At 37.9% G+C, this 25250-nt stretch overlaps 1 protein-coding gene across 1 annotated transcript in view; it reads left to right on the top strand.

Annotated features, from left to right (window-relative positions):
* The first annotated feature begins 3070 nt into the window (after positions 1–3070).
* Positions 3071–25250, top strand: part of ADAM28 (ADAM metallopeptidase domain 28) — a 72692-nt gene continuing 50512 nt past the window's right edge. The window contains exons 1-6 of the mRNA XM_057310201.1: positions 3071–3223; positions 12318–12421; positions 18357–18433; positions 19899–19977; positions 21087–21163; positions 22948–23137. Of these exons, the coding sequence (XP_057166184.1) occupies positions 3169–3223; positions 12318–12421; positions 18357–18433; positions 19899–19977; positions 21087–21163; positions 22948–23137 (582 nt within the window). The 5' untranslated portion in view covers positions 3071–3168. The remainder of the gene's footprint in view (positions 3224–12317; positions 12422–18356; positions 18434–19898; positions 19978–21086; positions 21164–22947; positions 23138–25250) is intronic.

Raw genomic sequence — 25250 nt, 5'->3', positions numbered from 1 at the left:
CCTGTTCAACTAGTTGAGGTGCGCAGACCCGATAAGGTGCCAGGAGGGATTCTCCTATGCACCTCTACCATAGGTTCTCCAGCAACACAGATGAGCTGGATCAGGTGAGCTGCTTCTGTCCACTGCATCGCCTGCTAGGAGCTGGGAGAACTTAAAAGGGTCAGGCCAGAGGTCCCACCTGAGTCTCTAAATCTGTAACCGAACTCAAAAGATTCACTGCTTGGAGTGCATTAAATTGAACATTACCTGAGGGAGTGTTGAAAGCAAAGAACCTTATACTACATGTTACAAGCAAAGAGATAGGGAGATAGCTCTCAAAGTGCTCTTTAAAAAAAAAAAAGATTTATTTATTTATTTATTTGAGAGAGAGAGAGAGAGAGAAAGAGTGTAAAGGGAGAGTGAGAAGGAGAAGCAGACTCCCTGTTGAGCAGAGAGCCTACTCTGGGACTTGATTCCAGGACCCTGAGATCATGACCTGAGTCAAAGGCAGACTCTTAACCAACTGAGCCACCCAGGCACCCCTCAAAGTGCTGTCTCTTATGATCCCATTTCCGTGGTGTCTTGTAATGCACAGAACAATGGCCGAACTACTTCTGAAATAGTTTGTTCACTTTCCCTCTTCCATTTCCTTTCCCCCACCATTTCTGATAGGATATCTAATAATACCTTGGGCATTTTTTTTTCCAAGGAATCCTTGTACTCATGTGCTTGTCTAAGGTGCTCAAAAAACCTGGCCAAGTCTCCCCACATAGAGGTGGTTGGCCAGCTTGGGGTTTCTTCCATAGACAATGAGCTTTCCCGAGCAGGACCCCTTCACCCATGCTTGTTTTATTTTTCCATCTCCTGGCTGGCTTGCCAATTGTGAGAAGATGGAGGAGGGGCAGTAGAGTATTCTCCAAACTGATAAGACATTTGGAGACCAAAAACAAAGCAGGACACTCCATACAGTTTACAGAGTTCTATTCAGAGTAACTTACTGATGGGGAAATCTTGTGGTCAACAATCCAGACAGAGACACAGCTATTTCCCACAAAGTCCAAACCTTTGTCTACAGATTTTATAAAGTGAGGAGATATGCAGAAGACATGTGGTGAGGTCAATAAGTCTACATGCACTTACTTGATCGCTAACACTTAACAGACCTTGTGGTGCCATTTGTGCAAAGGAGTAGGGGGGGAAAGATATTATCTCTACTGGTTATCTAAACAACTTTAGGGAAGACCAGAACAAGCCTTCACGAATTTCAGTCAGGGAACACATTAACCTCCAAGGGGCCTGGAACATGTAGCACGGGGGGAGGTCATCTCATGAACATGAACAAGATGGAGGGCTAAATATGGAGTCACTATTGTCAGCACTTACACAGGGGCAAAACCAGACATAAAATCTCTTCCCATTCCTCCAGACTCTTTTCGCTCCGACAGTACTGAAGTATTACCATAAACTAGTATGTTATTACATAAAGTCCTCACTTTTTCTCATAGTTAATTTTTCATTGACCTCATTGTTCCTGCCTCCAGGAAGCCTTCCTTGCCCTCCTAGGGGTAGCCTCTGACCTCCGTGCCTAAATCTTTCCTAGACCTATGCACAGTGTCTCCTAATATACAGGCAACACTCACTTTGCCCATCTTCATGGTAACTGCTCTTGCCCATATCCCTTACCAGCCTGTAAGCATCTCAAAGGGAATGACTACATTTTCAACTGTGATCTCAGTGTCTTACACGTAATAGGTACTAATGAACATGCATAGAGCTAAGGGGAGAAAATCATGTGGCAAAAAGTGGGCATAAGCTTTCTGTTCTCTGAAAAAGACAAAGTGGTAGAATTTGGATTGAAAGAAAAGAAACCTGTGATATTCCTAATCCTGTGGCTGAGATGTTCAGTAACTAGATTTAAACATTCCCTTGTGGTGGTTTAGTTGATGCCTGTATGACATTTTGAGAAACCCCTTTTCATCAAAATCACTCTATTACAAAAATATGCTTCAGAATCCATAGAATAACACATAATTTTAATGGACCAAGAATTGGTGTTGTAGTCATAACCTCAGGATTATCTCATAGAATTTGTATTTTGTAGGAATATATATGTAATTTCTCAGTAGAAATAAGACTGGGTGTATAAATCAGCTATTAGAATGTGTGACTAAGAGCTCAGACAACACTGAGTTTAAACTCCACTCCTGTCACTTACTAGATAAATGACCTTGGGCAAACTGCTTAACCTTACTTACTATAGAAAAGGAAGACAACTGAGTCTTAATCTTTTGAATACTTTATCTTTTATATCTCAGTTTTTTAATCCACAAAATAGGGGTAAGATGGCATTTATCATACAGAAGTGTTGTAAGAATTAATACGATAATAGGTATAAAGGACCTGGAACTTAGTAAAGCAACTCAACCTTAGCTATTTAATTCATTGCACAGTGTGATATCTGGACATGCCGGCTTAGCCTCATTACCACCAATGACAGCTCCTAAAGTTTTTCTGGAAATTACACGTTTGGGTCTTGAAGGCTTTCCCCAACTCCTGGTTGTTAGTGATGATACAAATGCCCTTGGAAATCTGAAAAACCTTGAGCTTGTATTGTTATATATTTTTTCAGGATACTTCAAGCTCCCTGGAGCACCAGCATGTGAGAATAGAATACGAGATAACTGGAAAAAATAATTTTATGTAATAATTGGATTGGATTAGAAATTGCTTCACTGACGTGTATGTGAGGGAAGAATAACATTCACAACAACTTGTTGAGAACATAGCAAATACATATATATTTATATATGTTTATAATATACATAATAAATACACACACTTGCCAAGGTTCATCAAAGCCAGTTATGCCAAGGTAGCTTACTGAGTCATAGTAACATACTGAAAACGTACTCCTTCTGAGTGGGGAATATGGGAAAGCAGGAAAGAGAAACAATGGCTTATGTTAAAGGAGTCCTAGAGCCAGGAGGCGGTCAGAACTTCCGCCCGCTGTGCCATTGTCACAGCACCACAGCTCCAAGGTTGTGCAACACCTTTAGTAAACACTTCCTGAAGCAGAGACAAGAATGAAGCCGGGAGTTTCATTCTGTCTCGCTTGAGAGGAGGAAGGGACAGACCAGCAGTGCTCTCCAAGCGCGAAGGGCAGGCGCTGCGCCCCTGGGCTCCTCCAGCATGTTGCAGGGGCTTCTTCTGACAGCCGCTTTCCTCATTTCGCCAGTTCCAGCAGGTCGGTGTCTAATTCCTTTTCAGGTTCTGGTAACTATGTCAGTGAACTGTGTGCCTTTCATCTTCTCTCCATAGGGTTTTTTTGTTTGTTTGTTTGTTTTTGTTTTTTTTTTAACCAATTTTACTAACCAGTTGGGCTGGTTTTGATCTGTTGTTTTGGGGAGACTGTGACTGATGTAAACTCTCAATGTAAAGGGAAGGCAAGGAGACGTCTTGAATTGATATGTCCGATCTGAGAAAATACAGAAATCAAAGGGAAAACGTCATACAGCTTAATTTAAATAGTGAATATGATCTTCGAGTCAAAAAGTGAAAATCATCAAATCCCACCCTATTTTTAGAGCAGTAAAGATGCAGCGGATTTGACTAGCTATCGCTGTGGAGAAGGCTTTCAAAAGTATCTGCTGTTATTACCCGGACCAGTTTGGCTGGTCCTATTCCTTTTGAGCGCACATTTTTATGTTTAGCCCTTCCATAACTGGTGATAATAAATGTGTCTAATTAGAAATAAACAGTTGACTGATTCCATACTTATAAAGCATTGTTGTATTACTTGGTTAAAACAATTTTGCTGCTAAGCTTAAACTGATAATTCACTTCCATTTTGAATTCAAGAATTCAAAAGTAGAGGAATTTTATTTCTCAATAATAAATCACTTCTAGAATGTCTCTCCGTTTCTGAGAAATTTACTAATTAGATTTTGGTTAAATTAGATTGGGTAACATATTTCCTTAGCTTATTTCTATTTCTAGAATTTATTTAAGTCACCACATTAGCTTTAGTGCCTGGAAATAGCAAACCTTTTCTTGGGTTTTAGGATGCTTGCCGGGACCTAGTAATGGGAACAGATTATCAACAAGAAGTATAAGGTTAGGGAAGGAAAGATTCTCCTCCCCCTGCACTCACTCAGCACTTTGTCATCAAAAGAGATTTCCCCACCCCTGGTTTCTGATTTGTTTTCCAGACCTGTGAAAGTTTACTTAATATCATTAAATATATAACTGTACTAGGTGTTTAAGTTATTGACTCAAAATTTCTACTTTGTGAGTCAAACTTAAAAGAAATCTTTCTCTACACTCTCCAAAAGTGCTATCCCTAAAAATTCTTTGGGATCCTTTATTTAGTCGGTACATAGAATTGCTTGGGAACTAGTTTTATCCAACAGCATAAAGATAAAGCAGGATCAGTAACAGAATCACATAGCTAACCCTGGAGTTCACCCACATGACAGCCTTTTCAGTAAAATTGGGCATATGATGGGGCGCTTGGGTGGCTCAGTTGGTTAAGCATCTGCCTTCAGCTCAGGTCATGATCTAAGGATCTTGGGATCGAATCCTGCATTGGGCTCCCTGCTTGGCAGGGAGCCTGCTTCTCCTTCTCCCTCTCCCACTCCCCCTGCTTGGGCTCTTGTGCACTCTCTCTCTGTCAAAAAATAAAGAAAATCTTAAAAAGAATTTGGGCATATGAGCTGATTGTTCCCCTGTCTTTGCATTCACAACATGGCACCAAGAGACAACTTCCTTAGAAATCATGCCTCAAACCGTAGATCTTCAAGTACTTGGTGGATGGGACAGAGGTTCTGCAGTGTCTTTTGTGAGAACAGAGGGACATACAGACAGGTGTCCCTTATCTTCCATCTTGAACAGACAGCCACTCCTTCTCTTTACCTTCCATCTTGTATTTTCAAATATCTCCTTGGTATTATTCCCACTGATATTATTACCACATGGATTTATTTCCCAGCCAGAATGTAAACAATAAAGCAATTTGCATTTTCCCATCTCTTCCTTTTTGCTTATCTGTCCCCATCATCTAAAGAAAAAAATATTCACCTCAGACTAATGACTTGTGCTCAGTTTCCATATACATGAAATGAAAGAATGAAACATAATTAGGCCAGCTGTTTGCATGCCCTTCGCCATCCCCTGAGAGAAATAACTTATAGGATTTCATCATAGAAAAAAAAAACCCAAATACTTAAAAGAACGTGACAGTTGCTTGGGGTGAGAATGTAAGCGCAATGACAAAAGAGAAAAGTCTTTAATATATTCTAGCAGGATGTCTAAGGGGTACAGTACTTTTTAATTATTTTATTTCAAATTAGCAATTCTTTCTTGTCTTCATAAGGTGACTAGAGACCCTCAAACGTATTTATAATTTAATCTTAATAGCCAAAATGATAGACTTAATGAGGATGTGTTTTCCCTCAATGTTTGTACTCACTTTTACTACACTATATTTAAAATCACCAGATAGTTGAGGGGGGGCAGAGAAGCCCAGATCTGAAGTCAGTATTGAATAAACTCTAATCCAGGTCTTAATGTCATGTGTTTAGTTTGGAAAGACATTCTTTAAACAATTTGGAACAGATCTGAACAAAAATGAAAATGCCAATATTATGTATTATGGGCTAACCTCCAAAATTGCCCCAAACTCATTAAAAAATAAAGTAGCAACCCAGACCAGGGCCTGTTATACTAACCTTGTCAATGAGTTTTAACTTTTCTAAAACTTATAAATAGTAAAATAATTATCTAACCCAATCCAAAATAATAGTTTTATTTTTTCTTGATCTAGTTTTGCTTGTCAGAAGTAATCCAACATGTGAGTTCTGTGGGAGAGAGAAAGCAAGTATTAAAATGAATTAGTAGAAACGTATTGTGTTACATCTCAGATTTGTATAATCCCTGGATGGCAGTTAGTTGTGTTTATTCCACAGGCTTCAAAATAATTAGCCTGATATTCAGCTGGGACGAGGCTGCGTCATTTCCATCAACCTTAAGGATGAATGAGCCAAACAATATTTAGGTCTGTTGCGTTTCTCTAACTGCTGTCTAATTTGTTATAATTCAAGTCTCATTCTTTCAGGGTCCTTCTTGGTTTCATAAAAATAAGAGCCATTAAAAGAAATTCTATCTGTTTCTTTTAGAGAATGTACTCTGTTGCAAGAGTTTGGGAAGAGCTGAAAACCTGATGATTTCAAACTGAAGAAAATGAGAGGGTGCTGGAGGCTTTTTAAAAAAATACTCTGGTTCATTTGTTGATTTATTTTGTTTGTCATTCGGAAGCGCTCAGCTATCAAAGACTTGGGAATAAATTTCTCCACTAATTTATGTATTTGACTCCATATTTAAGTCAATTGGTAATTTCTGATTTCATGAAACATTAAGATTTAGATACTAACTAGAAGGGTGGAGATGAGTGTGTATATTAAGAAAACTTGCTGTGGTTGTATTGGCCTGTTTCCTTCAACACTTCTGAATGGGAAATGTGTGTGGGCTATCATTTTTTGCTTTTATAAAAGAATCAGTTATGATTAGCTATTATTATATGACCCCAGGACAACTTGGACTAATATTTACTCCCAGAATAATGTGTGTAAGATGAAACCATTTTTCATAGAACATTTTTAGAAGAATTACTCTGGTTGCAACATTGGTGAATATATGGCTTCATGAACTCCATATTAATGGGACTAATTGCATTGATTAGACACAATCCACTAAACAGCATGTGGTTGCCTTATGGTATGATTGTTTGGTTTATGGGTTTACAAGAAGCTGCAGGGAATTGTGTCAATACCATCAGTTCTTTTTTGGCAAGAGTAATTTTCTTACCTTGCGGCATCTTATTATTTTGAAATAATTATGGTAATTATAAAAATCTCAATGCAATGTAAAGAAAATAATTGATAATATTCCTCTAGGCTTTTGAATTTCTGTTATAATTTTTTATAAAGCAATGTTATTATTTTCCTTTACCAAAAATTAATTAAATAGAAGTAAAAATGCCCAGTGATTATCTCTGTAATAGCAAGAAGTCATTGAGGTACCTTATGTAGTTCTTGAAGTCTTGACTATGTAATGAGACTTATTTTATCACAACCAATTAAAACCTTAGCCAAATGATCATCACCTCTTCAAAGAGATTATGGGGAGGTCTGTATTTATTTGCATAAAATTATAGACTACTTTAACTGTCCTTAAAGATCATTTAATCTGCCCTGTCTGTTCAAACAATTAAAAAATTAGAACCAAACCCAAAGTTCAAGTATTCTAGGGTTGACTCCATAGTTTTAAAGGGGTTTGAAATGTTTTTAAGAGTAAATCTTGAGGCACATGCACCCCCAGCGTTTATAGCAACAATGTCCACAATAGCCAAAATGTGGAAAGAGCTCAGATGTCCATCAACAGATGAATGAATAAGGAGGATGTGGTATATATACACAATGGAATATTACTCAGCCATCAAAAAAGTGTGAAATCTTGCCATTTGCAGCCACATGGATGGAACTAGAGGGTATTCTGCTAAGTGAAATAAGGCAATCAGAGAAAGACAAATATCATATGATTTCAGTCATATGTGGAATTTAAGAAACAAAACATGAACATAGGGGAAGTAAAGGAAAAATAAGATGAAAACAGAGAGGGAGACAAACCATAAAAACCTATTTATTTATTTATTTATTTATTTATTTGAGAGAGAGAGAACACAAGCAAGGGGAATGGCAGGCAGAGGGAGAAGCAGGCTCCCTGCTGAGCAGGGAGCCCAATGCAGGACTTGATCCCAGGTTCCTGGGATCATGACCTGAGCCAAAGGCAGATGCTTAACTGACTGAGCCACCCAGGTATCACAACCATAAAAGACTCTTACTATAGGAAACAAACTGAGCGTTGCTGGAGGGGGGAGTGGGGGATGGGGTAACTGGGTGATGGGCATTAAGGAGGGCACTTGATGAAGTGAGCACTGGGTATTATATGCACCTGATGAATCACTAAATTCTACCTCTGAACCTAAAAATGCAGTATATGTTAATTAAATTGAATTAAAATGTAAAAAAAAAAAAGAGTAAATCTCAAGCCAGTGAGAGTTATAGCATCCCTTTAATTGTTCATTTTTGACCTAATGAGTTTTTAACCAATTTAATTACTTTTCCTATTCTTCAAATTAGAAGTAAATGGCTCTTGAGTGGTTAAGTCAGCCATCCTAAAATGATATAAAAAAAATTGACATAACTAGGAATTTTTTAAAGATTCTGTTTCAGTTTCTAAAGAAAATTTTTAAAACTAAATATTCTCTGGAGTATCATTGGGATAAGTGTACAAGTCATCCAAGATGGCTAATAACAAAATAGTCATTTTTATTTGTTAAAAGATCAGAGTAATAACATAAATTTATATTACCATAGAATTTAGCTTTGAGTAATTTAATGAGCTGGGATTATCTTTAGAGATCACTCTAGTCATGACACAGAGAACTAAAGACTTTCCAGTCCATAGTGTTAGTAAACTGCTAGGCTGAGCCCATACTTTGGTTCCTACTGCGTCTATATTGTGGGTAGACCAGTAGCCCCCTGAAAAACCAAAGAGCTGGTCTATTGACGTTTCCTTAAACACTGCTCTACCCAGAGGAAGGACTCCATCAAGTGCGCAAATAAAAGAGAAAATAAAAAATCCAGTGTTAGCTTTGCAGAGACTCTGAATTCCTCTTAAAAATAATTTGTAGGGGTGCCTGGGTGGCACAGTGGTTAAGCGTCTGCCTTCAGCTCAGGGTGTGATCCCGGCGTTATGGGATCGAGCCCCACATCAGGCTCCTCCGCTATGAGCCTGCTTCTTCCTCCCCCACTCCCCCTGCTTGTGTTCCCTCTCTCGCTGGCTGTCTCTATCTCTGTCGAATAAATAAATAAAATCTTTAAAAAAAATAATAATTTGTAGGGGGGCACCTGGGTGGTTTAGTCGGTTAAGCATCTGACTCTTGATTTTGGCTCGGGACATGACCTCAGGGTCTTGAGATGGATCCCTGAGTTGGGTTTGCACTGGGCATGGAGTCTGTTTGGGATTCTCTATCCCCTTCTCCTTCTGCCCCTCCTTGTTTGCTCATGCATGCATGCATGTGCTCTCTCTCTCTCTTAAAAAATAAAAGAAAATTAAAACAATAACTTGTAGAAACAATGTTTGTTTTTTTTTTTAATAATGATTTTTTATTATATTATGTTAGTCACTATACAGTACATCCCCGGTTTTCGATGTAAGGCTCGATGATTCATTAGTTGTGTATAACACCCAGTGCACCATGCAATATGTGCCCTCCTTACTACCCATCACCGGACTATCCCATTCCCCCACCCCCCTCCCCTCTGTAGCCCTCAGTTTGTTTCTCATAGTCCATAGTCTCTCATGTTTCATTCCCCCTTCTGATTACCCCCCCTTTCTTTATCCCTTTCTTCCCCTACTGATCATTCTAGTTCTTATGTTCCATAGATGAGAGAAATCATATGATAGTTGTCTTTCTCTGCTTGACTTATTTCACTAAGCATTATCTCCTCCAGTGCCGTCCATGTTGTAGCAAATGTTGAGAACTCATTCTTTCTGATTGCTGAGTAATATTCCATTGTATATATGGACCACAACTTCTTAATCCAGTCATCTGTTGCAGGGCATCTCGGCTCCTTCCACGATTTAGCTATTGTGGACATTGCTGCTATGAACATTGGGGTGCATATGGCCCTTCTCTTCATGTAGAAACAATGTTGACGTGAGAATTCAAAATACATATAGAAGGTTGGAATGAGATAACTATTCAATTCTCTTTCAATATGACTGCAGGCTCAAAAATTTTCCTTCCATACCAGTAAAAGTGTTCTAATTGTTTGCTTCTCTAATTTTCATTATTTTCATGCTTCATATGCAAAAATGAAAGTTTATCTGCATTGCAAAAGCCAATGGAGCCGATATTGGAGCTTTTCTTACTGTGTCTTAGTTTTATTCATTACAATTGGAAAATATAAGAAAAAAATATTACAGTCAGAAGTGGCATACATTAGTTATTTCATTTTTGTAACACTGTAGTTTTCAGACTACTTCTACTCAATTATGCTGACATTGATTAGCATCTTAGAAGATTAGTTTGGCTTTTGCCTTCCTGTACTAGCTTTTGCCTGTACTGCTTGCTACATTCCTCTATAGAGGATTCAAGGTAGCAAAGGAGATAGAAAAATCCAAAAGAAATATTTTCACCAAATAGAGAAACACTTATAAACTTTCATTGGGGAACTGTTTGAAGATATAGGTTCAAGATTTGGGAGGAAGTGTGGACTTCTGATTTTGTCTATCTCTACACTTAAATAAATAACTCTGTGACATAACTCAGTTAAGCTTCTGTGTGTAGCATTATCCATTATTCATCAGAAGTGCAATAAGGCTGATTATTACCAACCAGCTTGCTTATTTGTTCTGCTCCACTAAATCTTCTCCTACCTTTTTTTATTAATAATAATATTTATTATATTATTTTAGTCACCATACAGTACATCCCTAGTTTTTGATGTAAAGTTCTATGATTCATTACTTGCGTATAACACCCAGTGCACTATGCAATACGTGCCCTCCTTAATACCCATCACCAGCCTATCCCATTCCCCCACCCCTGAAGCCCTCAGTTTGTTTCCCAGAGTCCATAGTCTCTCTTGGTTCATTCCCCCTTCTGTTTACCCCCCCTTTCTTCTTCCCCTTCTTCTCCCACCAATCTTCCTACTTCTTATGTTCCATATATGAGTGAAACCATATGATAATTGTCTTTCTCTGCTTGACTTATTTCACTTAGCATTATCTCCTCCAGTCCCATCCATGTTGCCATAAATGTTGAGAAATCATTCTTTTTGATGGCTGAGTAATATTCCATTGTATGTATGGACCACATCTTCTTAATCCAGTCATCTGTTGAAGGGCATCTCGGCTCCTTCCACGATTTAGCTATTGTGGACAATGCTGCTATGAACATTGGGGTGCATAAGTCCCTTCTCTTCACTATGTCTGTATCTTTGGGGTAAATACCCAGTAGTGCAATGGTTGGGTCATAGGGTAGCTCAATTTTTAACTTTTTAAGGGACCTCCACACTGTTTTCCAAAGTGGCTGTACAAACTTGCATTCCCACCAACAATGTAAGAGGGATCCCCTTTCTCCACATCCTCTCCAACCTTTGTTGTTTCCTGCCTTGTCAATTTTTGCCATTCTAACTGGCGAAAGGTGGTATCTCAATGTGGTTTTGATTTGAATTTCCCTGATGGCTAATGATTTTGAACATTTTTTCATGTGTCTCTTAGCCATTTGTATGTCTTCATTGGAAAAGTGTCTGTTCATATCTTCTGCCCATTTTTTGATTTGTTTATTTGTTTCTTGTGTATTGAGTTTGAGAAGTTCTTTGTAGATCTTGGACACCAGTCTTTTATCTGTAGTATCATTCACAAATATCTTCTCCCATTCCGTGGGCTGCCTCTTAGTTTTTTTTTTACTATTTCCTTTGCTGTGCAGAAGCTTTTTATCTTGATGAAGTCCCACAAGTTCATTTTTTCTTTTGTTTCTCTTGCCTTTGGAGATGTGTCATGAAAAAGGTTGCTTTGGCCAATGTCGTAGAGGTTGCTGCCTATGTTCTCCTCTAGGATTTTGATGGATTCCTGTCTCACATTGAGGTCTTTCATCCATTTGGAGTTTATCTTTGTGTATGGTGTGAGAGAGTGATCAAGTTTCATTCTTTTGCATGTAGCTGTCCAATTTTCCCAGCACCATTTATTGAAGAGACTGTCTTTTTTTCTACCGGATGTTTTTTCCTGATTTGTCAAAAATTATTTGCCCAAAGAGCCAAGGGTCCATTTCTGGGTTCTCTATTCTGTTCCATTGGTCTATGTGTCTGTTTTTGTGCCAGTACCATGCTGTCTTTGTGATCACAGCTTTGTAGAATTGCTTGAAATCCGGCATTGTGATGCCCCCAGCTTTTTTATTCCTTTTCGACAATTCCTTGGCGATTCAGGGCCTTTTCTGGTTCCACACAAACTGAAGGGCTGTTTGTTCCATTTCTTTGAAAAATGTCATTGGTATTTTGATCGGGATGGCATTGAAAGTGCAGATTTCTCTGGGTAGCATAGACATTTTAACTATGTTAATTCTTCCGATCCATGAGTATGGAATATTTTTCCATCTTTTTGTGTCTTCTTCAATGTCTTTCAAGAGTGATTTGTAGTTTCTAGAATATAGATCCTTTACGTCTCTGGTTAAGTTAATCTCAGAATTAACTTCTCCTGCCTTTTTCCCCCCTCAGTAAATGCTATCAAAGAATTCCCTGGAGTAAAGAACTATGAAGTGGTTTATCCCAGAAGACTTTATCCACTACATAAAAGAGAGGTCAAGGAGCCAGAGCAACAGGTACAGCTTTTGACTTAACAAAGTATCTTGAAAAAATATGCATAGATATATTTACATATGATATATGTATAGATATAAAACATATATATACATATTTATATATAGACATTTGCATGTTTTTGTTTGACCTATCATATTTTTATTAACTATTATCAACCTCATTTTGAAGATAAAGATTCTGACAGTTGAAATAAACTGCCCAAGGTCACACAGAAAGTAAACTTTAATACTTCTATGGTAATTTATAATACTGTATACTTCCAAAGACATTCAATACAACTTATTTTATTTATTATCTATCGATCAACTATGTATCTATGTACACACATACAAACAAAACCATGAACATTAAAACTGAAGTAGAAAATAAAATATTGTGGGTGAATATCAAGTTAGAATGAATTACTATAGTAAAACATGAAATTTACCTTTGTCTTTTCTAAAGAGAAAGTTATTAAACTTTGTATAGTTCTTATTACTTAATGAAAAAACATTCTCAGCCAAAAGATAAAAGCTAAAACATGATGGTTCATTCAATAATTTTCTAAGAACCTGCACCCAGAAATCTTCTGCTGGGAGCCAGGAAAATATAGATAAATGAGACATAAATAATAACTTGCAGAAATATTGTAAGATGCCACTCCCTGGGAGTACCTACTCCCGCACTGGATAAGGTTCCTGACAGATGATTTCTTCTAAGTCAAATGTTTATGATAGCAGAACCCATAGTAGACCCTGTTTGTCAAAATAATTCTCTTTCAACAAAACATTTCTGTTAAATTTAAAAGAGACCTGCATGCATTGGATTCCTCATCAGTATGGATTCCTTAAATGTTTTCTAGCATTCTCTTAAAAATGCCAGATATCAGGACACCTGGGTGGCTCAGTTGGTTAAGTGTCTGCCTTCGGCTCAGTCATGATCTCAGGGTCCTGGAATGGAGCCCCATGGTGGATTCCTTGCTCAGCAGGGAGCCTGCTTCTCCCTCTCCCTCTGCTGGTAGCTTCCCCTGCTTGTGTTCTCTCTCTCTGACAAATAAGTAAATAAAAAAAAATTTTTAAATACCAGATTCATTTTGTTGCTGAATATTCTGAGGAAAATTTGAATACACATCCAGTATCTTTTATAGTAGTTATAAAGTGATTTCCTTAGAAAACAAATGTAAGCTTTTGAACAATTTATTTTGATGAAAAGCTGTGGAGTAGTTACTGGTACCTGATAGATGATCAATCTTAATTTTTGGAATAGTTGAGTAGATGGATGTAGTTGATGCAATGTGCTTGATATTTATTGCAAATACATTGTTTATCTAGTCCACAACTTGATTAACTGGTTGTATGAACCTTATATTTTCCTAATCCATAGTGAAAGGGTAAAGGATCTGAAATGAAAGGCTTGTTTATATTCACGTCTTAAGTTTGTTAATTTTCTCTGTATAAATTTATATACAAATGAACTTCAAATTCTGCATCTTTAAATTGAGATAATAATAGTAATACTTGTCTTATATGGCTATTTTGAGAAAACTTATGTGAAAAGCAAAGCAGCATGCAATTATTAAGTCCCTGCTCAAGATTATGTTACAACACTGTCCTATGTAACTCATCACCTTCCACTTCTTATGACTAATCATCATGGCTCTTTTGCTTGATGCTATGGTTTACTAAGCCATTTTTCTTCTTTCTGCTTCTTGACACAACCTCCTTCTTAGTCAGCTTTGTTATTCTCAAGGCCTTTCTTAATAATACACTTGTTTCCACCTCTCTGCCCTTTCTTAAGGATTTTTTTCCTACCTAACATGTTCTCCATAGATGTATTGCCCAGTCCATTTTATATCCTTTGTGAAATCACCATGGAATAGTTCATGCTTCAAGAATAGTCAGTATTACACCATTTGGCTCTTGATTTTCTTTTAATATTGATTTTACTATAGCTATGGTGTGTGTGTGTGTGTGTGTGTGTGTGTGTGTGTGTGTGTGTCCACATGTCTGTGAGAGTAAGTTTAATCTTCTCTTCTGGTTTAAAATGGCCCAGGTCAATTTAAAAAAAAAAAGTATTTTCTACATCTTTAACATGCTTCTTCCCCTCCTTCATTTTGGTCTCTCAACACCTGTCCTATGAAAAGGGACATTCCACAAATGCCCATTGGTTCCAAGAAATCCTATAAAACATGTCAATTTTATCTTTTGAAGGAAATAAAAACATTACACCAAATTCCATAGAGAATGGAAGGAAAATATATCTAAATGACTCAAATGCTTTAATTTTATTTTTCTTTTGGAGTTTTGTGTAGTTTTCTCCTTGTTGCCTTCATTTTAGGCAGTAGAAGGTAATATGTTAGCCATGAATAACTTAAGGGGGGGAGTACTGAATGTTTCCAGCCATCTCACAGATATGTGTTACTCAGACATGTTTACCTTTTAGTATTCAAGTGGCAATGATGTTCTCAGGTGCTGCTTGATGCCTTTGAAGTACCCCACAGCAAGAATGTGATCGAACCATTAAAAGTAATTCCTGGTTAAAGAAACATTACAAGTGCATTAATCTGCTTTTCCAAGCCAGTGTTTTCCATGTTCTGGTGTTTCAGAATTTTATCTCCTTACCCTGGTCACAAATGTCTAGTTTCCATTCTTACAGCTCTTGCTGTAGATTCTACTCTGTATAGAATCACCAGATTTAGCAAATAAAAATACAAGATACCTAGTTAAATTTGAATGTCAGATCAATAATGAATGCTTTTTTTTTTTTTAGTGTAAGTAATCTCAAATATTGTATGGGACATGATTATATTTAGGAAATTGTTCACTTTATGTGGAATTCAGATTTAACTGATGTCCTGCATTTAAGGCGACAGTCATACCATGTAGCTTTTGTCACTTCCCTTTGAACATCTAGGGCTAAGCCCTAGCAGTCTCTCTGGGATACCAGCCATTGTTCTGTTATGAATGTAAGGTCCCATGCTGCTGCATGTCTGATATTTCAGTCCTGCCTTGTCAGGGTTACTGAGTTCTGCCACCTCACACCTGTCTCACAAGCATAGACTAGAGAAGCCTGGACACCCTTGTCTGCCACACTGCAGGCACATTCTTTTGGCACAGAATCTTCTCTTTTTGTTCAGGTACAGCTTGTAAGCAATGAGAACACTGTCTTATAGATAGAAGCCAAGTTCTTAGAAGTTATCTTCATGGCGTTAGGGTCGAGACTATCAGTCTTCCTTGTGCAAAGAATTGATTAGCAATTACTTGAAACACCCAGAATTTGGAATGCATGTGACTGAAGAGATCTCTGTATCCCATAGATGTTACATAGATCTCAGTCTAGATTACTCATTCATCAAGGCAGTGAAGAAGAGAACTTGTGTACTTCTTATTAAGCAAACGTGCCCTCTACTGGTCCAGAGAACTGAGGCACTGGCTTTACCTGTCAGCTGTGCCAAGAGCATGGCCCCATCCTTCTGACTTCATCACACCTGGCTCAGTTACTTAAGATTTGAGCTAGAATTAATTATCCTTTGAAAAATTTTCTGGAGGGGTCACTCAAGGCCAGAGTATAAACTTGAAAGCTATATTCATTATTGCATTTTTAATTATGTTTTATATGCATGGCATAAGGAAAACTAAGTATTTGTTGAATAAATAAGCAAATGAACAAACGAGCAAATTAATGAATTAGTACGTTGTCCATATAACTGTATAGATATAACTGGAGTACATTGTCCATACATCTGCATAGATAAATATTTGACAAGTTCTTAATCAAGGTCCCTGATGTTGGGAACTTAACATTCAAAGCTAATCCCTATCTTCCCATGATTTTGCCTCCAGAGCACACACTTTTCCTTGGAGGTCAAAACTGCCATGCTGTTGGCTCATGCCCCAAAATAGAATATCTGGCAGCACAACACCTCCCTTATATTGGGAACAACTTCAGGCCTTAGGTAGGTCTGCCATGGTTTCTGGAGGCCTCAACTTACTCTATGTTATGACAACAGTTGTACTACTGGCATTAAACCTCCCTGGGACTTCTACGGTGAACTCTGCTGTTTGCTGTGTGCCCGTGGGTATCATCTTCACTTTACACTCTTGCTCCCATCCCAGGAACATCCAGGATGGTGGCCTTCCCAGTCCACCCATTCAAACTTATTCATGGCATTTTTCCTGGAGGAAGTGTTTATTTATATGTCCCTGTGACCAGCTAACCTTAATCTTTGGGCTCTAAATCATTTCCTTCTAGTGGATACTCTCCAAATCAAGATGTATATTTCCTCCCCTAACCCATAGTTCAGGACCCAGGTTGCATACAAGTAGGATAGATTTTTTATTAGCAGGCATTTCTCTCCACCACATACTTTTACTTGGGACGTACAGTTATCACATCACCCAGTGCACCCTCTTTCATAAATATTTGTTTCCCTCCTTGTTGTTTCCTTTCATCTATAATCTCTGTGCCAGTATCGGCTAAAACTTTCAGTCCAAAAGCAATAATCTTTTCTAAAACAATCTCCAAATAATATTATAGGTGAAGATCCACTAAAATCCATTACTGACAGGAAATAGATATCTGGAAGGCTCTTCTGGGCAGAAGATTTATCTACTATCCTTCTAATATTTTAATTCTGTCTGGCCTTTCTTAAGTCTAAATGATAAGTCGTTACAATGATTCCCCATAACTTCTATTTTCAACCCCCAGGCTTCCCCCCCCACCTCCTGCTATTCATCAACATGAAGTGAATTACAGCAGCCTCTCCTCATCTAGACATACAGTATGGGATATTTATATACAGGAGTTTTTGACATCAGAGAGGACTCCAATAACTAATCATTTAAGGGGAATGCAGGCCATACCAACTGACCTTGGAGATGGCAAATCCCTGCACAATCCCCCTGACCTGACGTCCCTAACTCTCTATTGTCCCTTGCTGGCCTCAGGTACTGCTCTAGCCAGAAGAGGGGGGAGAGAAGAAAAGCTTGGCCTTGGGTGAGGCCCAGCAGAGGAAACAGCACTCAGTCATATTTTGTCTGCCCTATTGAGATCTCTTTAATAATAATGCCATGGCACTCCCCAGTGAATTTTTAGATATTGAGTGTAACCATGGTTAATAACTCTGTTCTATAGAACAAAATCAGAATTCAGTACCCAATTTCATCTTCTTTAATGAACAGTCCTTTGTGTCTCTTTTTGTGTATATAAATCCCAAAACTGTTCTTTTCCACATGAGGTTTGCTTGAGGTGATATGTTCTCATTCTGAACTCCTGAGACTTTATTTTCTTCCTGATGACTTCTCTGCTTTTGAGTACATATTTCTGTTGTTTTGTCCATATTCTGACCTCCGGTTAGCCGTGAGAAGACCTCCAGACCAAAAATCATCAGTAGGAGTCTTTGAGGTCTTTTGGTTTGTGGGCATATTATTCCTTCTTCTCAAATAAATTCCCCACCCTGCTTCACCTGGCTAATTCGTATCTCAGCTTACATGTTACTTCCTCAAGAAAGCCTTTCCTGACCTTATGTTAGACATCCTACATTGCACTCATATTTATGTCCCTTATCATATAACATAAATCACTTTTATTGTCTGTCTTTCCACAGGATTATAAGCTTTCTGACAGTAGGTATCAATTTTTCTGGCTTAGAGTTGAATTTCCAGAACTGAGTAGAATCATGCATATAATTAACACTCAAATAATATTTGTAAAATCCATGGGTGGGTGGGCGGATGGGTAGATGGATGGATAGAAAGGTCTCAGATAATTTGTCTATTCAGTTGGCAGAGTCTGATTTGTTAAAAGAGGCTGGAAGCAGACATTTGCTATATGAACTATATAGACAACCATTAAAGAAAGCAGGCATTGTTTGCTAATGATTAAAAAGATAAACACAGTCAAATGAATATTTGCGTGTGTTTGCAATCGCCAGTAAATGTTTGTGCATTTTTGCAGGAAAAATTTGAAACTGAATTGAAGTATAAAATGACAGTTAATGGGAAAATTGCAGTGCTTTATTTGAAAAAAAACAAGTAAGTGTTTTTACTTCTGATATCATCCTTACCAACAACAAGTTAGCATGTGGAAAGTGTACTAATTGAGGCTCTCAAAAACCTCTGCTAAATTTTTTCTCTCAACCGGCCCAAGGAGTTTGGTGAATGTTTGTTCCTATCGAAATAGTGGAAACACACTCAATAAAATAACAGTTTACTAGTGTTTGGATCCTTCTAGAATAAAGCACAATGCATGAGATATAAGCAGATATACATTTTATCAAATTCTGTGAAAAAAGCAGATAGATTTTTAAATCTCCCCCTATATTATTGTAGTTTATTATTATAATACTGAAAGATTAGATTTTAAAACAAATTGTAACCATTCCCAACAGGAAAAACAAGAGACATATATAATTAAATAAACTCTAGGACCAAAGAACAAGTCAGTGGTAAAACTGGAATTGGGTTCTCCTGATGCCCACGCCAGTGCTCCTTCCACCCAGCTAACACTAACCCACCCACTTTCTCATGCATTACATTGTCCTCTTGTACCTTCATTCTCTGCATTCAGGTCAGCTACATTCAACATTTCTTTCAAGTTTCACTTCCTCAGCTCTGGCTTAAATCTTGATGATCCTATATCTTGACTATTTCAAAAGTAGTTTTTGCCCCTAATTCTGTGCTTTCAAGCTCTTTCAATCCCTAAGCCATTCTATATAGTACAGCAAGATTTTTTTCCCTCAAATGGACTATTGCCTTTTGCAACAAATCACAACTGCCTGGACGTTAGAAATGGTGGGGTAGGATGGAAATAGTACAGGTGTGAATTTTAGGCAGACCTAGATATGATCCCTTGCTACTCGAACTGTGTAATCTCATCTGAAAAATGAAGCAAGTCGTATTTACCTTATCAGATTTCAGAAAGGATTAAATGAATGATCCATGGAAAGTGTCTAACTCAGTGGCTGGCATAGAGATGGCATTTAACATATACTAGTTACTTCCTTTTCTCCTTGCCCTGCCTCTTTAAAAATATATCCAGACTCCTATGTGCTGCTGGGTAATTGAAAGAATTCTGAGAAGCTCAGTGAAAATGCCAGAAGGGCCCTAACTACAAAAAGCAAGTCAATTCCCAATACACTTTCCACTGCTACAGTTGTTAGCAGTAACTAGGAACTGAAAAGGACTGGGTGAAAATGTAGTTATCATAAACTGGTGAGGAGTGCTCTGAGGGGTCAGAGAAGTATCAAAGTCTGGTGAGATAGCAGACACAGTTCCATACTACTCAGGAACGTCCACACTACTCAGGAACGTCAAAGACTCAGCTCCCTCAGTCTTTGCATTGTAAGCATCTTCTTCATGCTTGGACTCATCTTGAGGGCTTAGGAGAAGGAGCTCAGGAGTTAAAACTTTCCTGCACATCCAGTGGAAGCTTTCACTTTGATCACTGCACTTTTCAATCAGAGTGAGTAAACATGAATTTTTTCCCTTTTTTCTCTAGGGGTCTCCTTGCACCAGGTTACGTGGAAACACATTATAATTCCACTGGAGAGGAGGTCACCACAAGCCCACAAATCATGGTAAAAGAACATCCTAGAATCATTGTCAGTTGGGGTGTGACCCCATACCCAAAGGCAGTGTCATTGCCAAATAGTGAAAGTGAAACAGCATTTAACAACATTGGTGCTTCTTCTAGCAGTGGTAATTTCTCATTAGATCCTCTAATATTTGTGCAGTTTGACAAGAACAAAGGCATTCCTTGACAACCATGGTAACCCTTTCCAGACTTCAGGCGCTCCCTATGAGAGAATGGGCAGGAACTTCTCATTTTCATTAGAAGAGTGAAAATTAAATACATCTTGTGTTCTTAGTCAATGCTGATCACCTCTCTAGATCATATAATGTCTCCAACTCAAGACTATTTCCTCAATGACAGAATTATAGAATTCTGTTTTCCTTAAATATTTTTTTTACTCTTGACTCTTATTTAGAGAAGATGGCTGTGGGAAGTAGTGCGAGGAGTATTTTATCATTGCCATCTTTTTTGAGCTCCATTTTTCTATTGGAAGGCTTTCAGGTATTCTCTTCATAGCTATGGCACAGACATTTATGTGGGCCAATACATCACCTGTCTCAAAGCAGAAAGGTATGCTTGATTAAAGTACATCCACATGGAAAAGTGCTAGAATTGGACATTTTGCTTCAGATGGAGAAGGGGATGTCACACTAACTCAGTCTGCTGAAACTCTGAATAAATCAAGAAATAACAATATAATCCTGGTAATCTATTCTTTGGAAAAAGCTTGTAGGTGTTAGGAAAAAAAATAAGCAATTAGCCAAGGGAAAGAATGAATGTCTGATGTTTTGGGAACTCGGATTTTAAACCTCTATCTATAAGTTTGTTTCTTCCAGACTGCATCCACCCCTGTTATCCTTTTTCTGCAATACCAGTATTTATTTAGTAAATGTTCTTTAAGCAATGGATTAATTAACTAAATATTACAGATTTTAATCATAAAGAGCTTCTTAACCATTTTTTTTACATCTCTAAGTTGACTGTTGCTCAGCATAAAATTATTTGAAAACACTATAGATCTTGTTTCAAGCTTTCAAATTCAAATTTAGCAGTGGATCTAAGAAACACGCACTTTCCTTTACAAAAAAAAAAAACCCTTTTTTGTTTCTTTAGGATGACTGTTATTACCAAGGACACATCATTAATGAAAAAGTTTCAGATGCTAGCATCAGCACATGCAGGGGTCTAAGGTAAGCCTTCATGAATGGTTTATGTATACCTGTGGTATTGGCGTTGAGGGTGTGTGTTTTTAAAAACCTGAAGAATCTCAAATAGAATGAATTATACTGCAGTTAAATATGAATCCTAGGAAACAGGGCTTCTCTTAATGGTCATTTGTACATTTACACATTTGAATTGCTTGCAGAGGTGGGTTTGTTTGTCTGCTTGTTTTCAAAATACAGGTTTTTGTGTCTGACTCTTTAGGGAATGGAAGCCCTTCTCCACCTTTCCTCTTTAAACTCTCTCTTCAGCTTGTCCTATTCATGCTCATGACATTCTTTTCTTCTGTATATTAATGACTCCCTAGACATCTTTTTACAGTGAGATATTTCTTCTGATGCCCAGACTTGATTATCTGATTTTGTCTTCCATATAGCCATATCTCTTCCATATCTGGATAGATTAATGAACTCTCAATCTTAATAAACCCCAAATCAAACTAACGTTTTTCTCCCAAATCCGGTGTTTTTCCAGTGTTCCTCGTCTCAGTGAATGATATAATCAACCAACTACTTGCCCAATCCAGAAACCTAGGTTCCTTGATGATTTCTAGCCTCTCAACTACCCATTTTTTAAAAAAGATTTTATTTATTTATTTGACAGAGAGAGACAGCCAGCGAGAGAGGGAACACAAGCAGGGGGAGTGGGAGAGGAAGAAGCAGACTCTCAGCAGAGGAGCCTGATGCAGGGTTTGATCCCAGAATGCCAGGATCACGCCCTGAGCCGAAGGCAGACGCTTAATGACTGAGCCACCCAGACACCCCTCAATTACCCATTTCAATCCATTATCAAGCCCTATTGATTAGATATTCTAAATATTCGCTGAGATTATTCACTACATTCTCTCTCTACTGCCACATCCTAGTCCAAACTACTGTGATCTTTTATGTAGACCATTGCAACAAACCACCTACTTATCTCTTTGTCTTCTAGTCTTCTAGTTCCGTGTACACTTAATCCAATCTCCTATTATATATTCTTATACATTTTTGTCCTAGCAGTTATATGAATATTTCATATGTCATATAATTATATTATTTGTGGGTCAAATGTATTATTTGATCCACATCCATCTTCCTCACTTGACTATAAGCTCCATGAGAGGAGAAATCGTGACTCTTTTTTCTTATTGTCTGCCCTTAATCCAATGACTAATGAATAATGGGTGCTCCCTAAATATTGGTTAAATGAATCTTAGCCTGCGGCTTCAGCAGAGATAATAGAGAAGAAATTGGTAATATTTGTTGATCTTGTGCTTTACATATTATGTCCTTCAATCTTTATAATCATTCTATTAGGTAGGTATTATTCTCATATTATAGATGGAGAAACTGAGACCGTATGAGATTAGGTAACTTTTCCATGGTATCACATCTAAGAAGTTATAGACCCAGAATCTTAACTCTTATTTATAAGACTTCAAAGTCTTCATTTTCAGTGCACCTTTAGAGCAGACAAAGTATTAGATTAGAAGAGTATTGGGTGCCAATCAGGAAATTTCCATTCTAGTGTCAGCACTGACATAAATTAGCTATGTGGCATTACAGTAGTCATTTCTTCCCAACAGGTCCCATTTCCTCATAGAAAAAATAAGTTTAGGCCATCTGTAAGTGTATCTTCAGCTGCAATGTTACACTATTTTCTACTGCCATGAGCTTAAAATTAGGTGGTATTGGAAATTTTTTGGAGTCTATAAGTCTATAGCACCCAAAAGCAGGAATATTTTTTAAACCTGGATTTTCATGTTTTTCAGGGGTTACTTCAGTCAGGGAGATCAAAAGTACTTCATTGAACCTTTAAGCCCCACAAATCAGGATGGACAGGAACATGCACTCTTCAAGTATGATCCCGATGAAAAGACTAACAGCACCTGTGGGATGGATGACATATTATGGGCACATGGATCTCAGCAGAGTGTGGTTCTACCTGCCACCAGTCTGGTGGTATGCATACTGTCATTTTTTATTTGCAGTGCTTTCATGTTTCCTGTCCTAGCTGCCCCGGATTCCAGTCTTAGTAGTTGCAATTAACAGAAACTTTATAGTCTTTGTTGAACTACTGGTACTAACTAGCATGTAAAGGCACTAAAACCTCATTGTCTATTGATGATTTATTTAATAAGTATCTGTGGATTAACCATTATTAACAACAACGTGCCAGGGCTAAAAAGAAGTATAAATATAATGCTTGCCCTCTAGGAACAGGCAACTTTGACAATACTATAACATACAACAAAGGTATGAAGTATTATTACTTTGACATAAAATATCCTGCTGTCTTTATGAATGAACTCATTTAATAGTTTTCCTTCTTAAAGTACTGCCATTGGTTCTGGCGATGTAGCAGTGAGCAAAAATAAATATAGGATATGCCCAGAGGAACTTAGAATATACTTATATATATATGAATTCAGCTTCCAGTCACAGAAGAAAAATGAATATGGCTCATTTGAAACCATAGGGAGTATATAAAAAGTCATTGCCATAATTACTTTAATTTCCTTCAGGGGATGCTTTATATACAATCATCTCTTCTAAATGTTCTCAGAATCCATAAGCACGGTGGCAGAATTGGTCTTAACAGAAGAAAATCTCTTTGGGGTTCAATCTGCTGCAGGTTTAAATTCTACCAGTGATATGATACTAGGAATCCAGAAGAACTACCCCTAGAGATGAAGGATAAAAGAATCAAGGATAATTTCTAGATTTGGACCTAAGCAAATGATGAATGGTGGTACTGTTAACTGAGCTGGGGAGAATGAGGTAGAAGCAGGTTTTGTTTAAGGTTTGGGAATCAGTTTTATTTTGACCACGTTAGATTTGTGGTATTGCACATTTGAATGGATGCATGAAATAGGTAATTATAACAGTCTGGCCTTTAGAGGAGAGGCCAAGGCTGGAGATACACATTTGATAGTAATTAGTGCAGAGTTTCTATTTATAGAAGGCATAACACAGGATGGGATTACCTAGGAAGATGTGTAGATAAAGAATGGGACCCAGGGTTGAGCTTTTACGAGGGCCTCTAATATATAGAGATCAAACGGAGGAGAGATGAGAGTGAGTTACAAATCCCTGTATGCTTAGGGCCCCACTTCCTACTGTAATCTCGCTACCTTGTAGTTCCCGCCCACTGACAACCTCCTCCATTCCGTTCTGAAAAACACATTTTTTTTTCTGTGCTTTAAACATGCCAATATCAATTCATTCAGAGTCTTTTTGTTCATTTTTTTTTTCTCTGCTGGAATTATCTTCCAATTTATCTTCCCTTGCCTGGTTTCTTATTTTCATTAATATGTCTGCTGCATGACCAGCTCTTTAGAGCTTTCCCTAACATCTCTTCTTGAAAGAACTACCTGGCACACAGTATCACGTGACTCCATTTAATCCTCCGGATAGCACTAATCACCACCTGATTTACCTATGCCTGTTTGCCTAGTGGGAGCTCTGTAAGCCCACAGACCACGTATGTTTCACTGCTTTACTCCTAGTGCCCACAGCACCAGTGGTGCAGAGTGAAAGTGCTAATGAATACCTGCTCCTTTGGAGGCTGGGACGGAAGTGTGTAGCTCATTGGATTACACATAAAAGTCTACTTTCAGTAATGTGTTCTTGCTAATCGAAGCTCATTTGCCTGTTAAAAGACAAACACTTCTGGGGCACCTGGGTGGCTCAGTCTGTTAAGCGTCGGATTCTTGGTTTCGGCTGAGGTTATGATCTCAGGGTCGTGCGGTCCAGCGGCGAGTCAGACTCCATGCTTAGGACGGAGTCTGCTTGACATTCTCTCTCCCTCTCCCTCTGCCCTTCCCACCACCTGTGCTCCATTAATCTCTCTCTCAAATAAATAAATAAAATCTTTAAAAAAAAGACAAGCACTTCCAGAAATGCAACATAATAAACTTTGAGAGTTTATTATTTAGTATGAATAATGTATCTGCTACTATTCAAAAGAACAATCCATTATGAAATGTATCTTTTGTTGTTGTTTTGTTTTGTTTTGTGGAGAAAAGGGAACAGAAAATAGGGAAGCTTGGAACGTGGGAAAGAGATCCAGCTC

This window comes from Ursus arctos, unplaced genomic scaffold (assembly GCF_023065955.2).
Source record: "Ursus arctos isolate Adak ecotype North America unplaced genomic scaffold, UrsArc2.0 scaffold_11, whole genome shotgun sequence".
NCBI lineage: Eukaryota > Metazoa > Chordata > Mammalia > Carnivora > Ursidae > Ursus > Ursus arctos.
The sequence above is the reverse complement of the archived record's forward strand: the minus strand, read 5'-3'. Positions and strand labels throughout refer to the sequence as shown.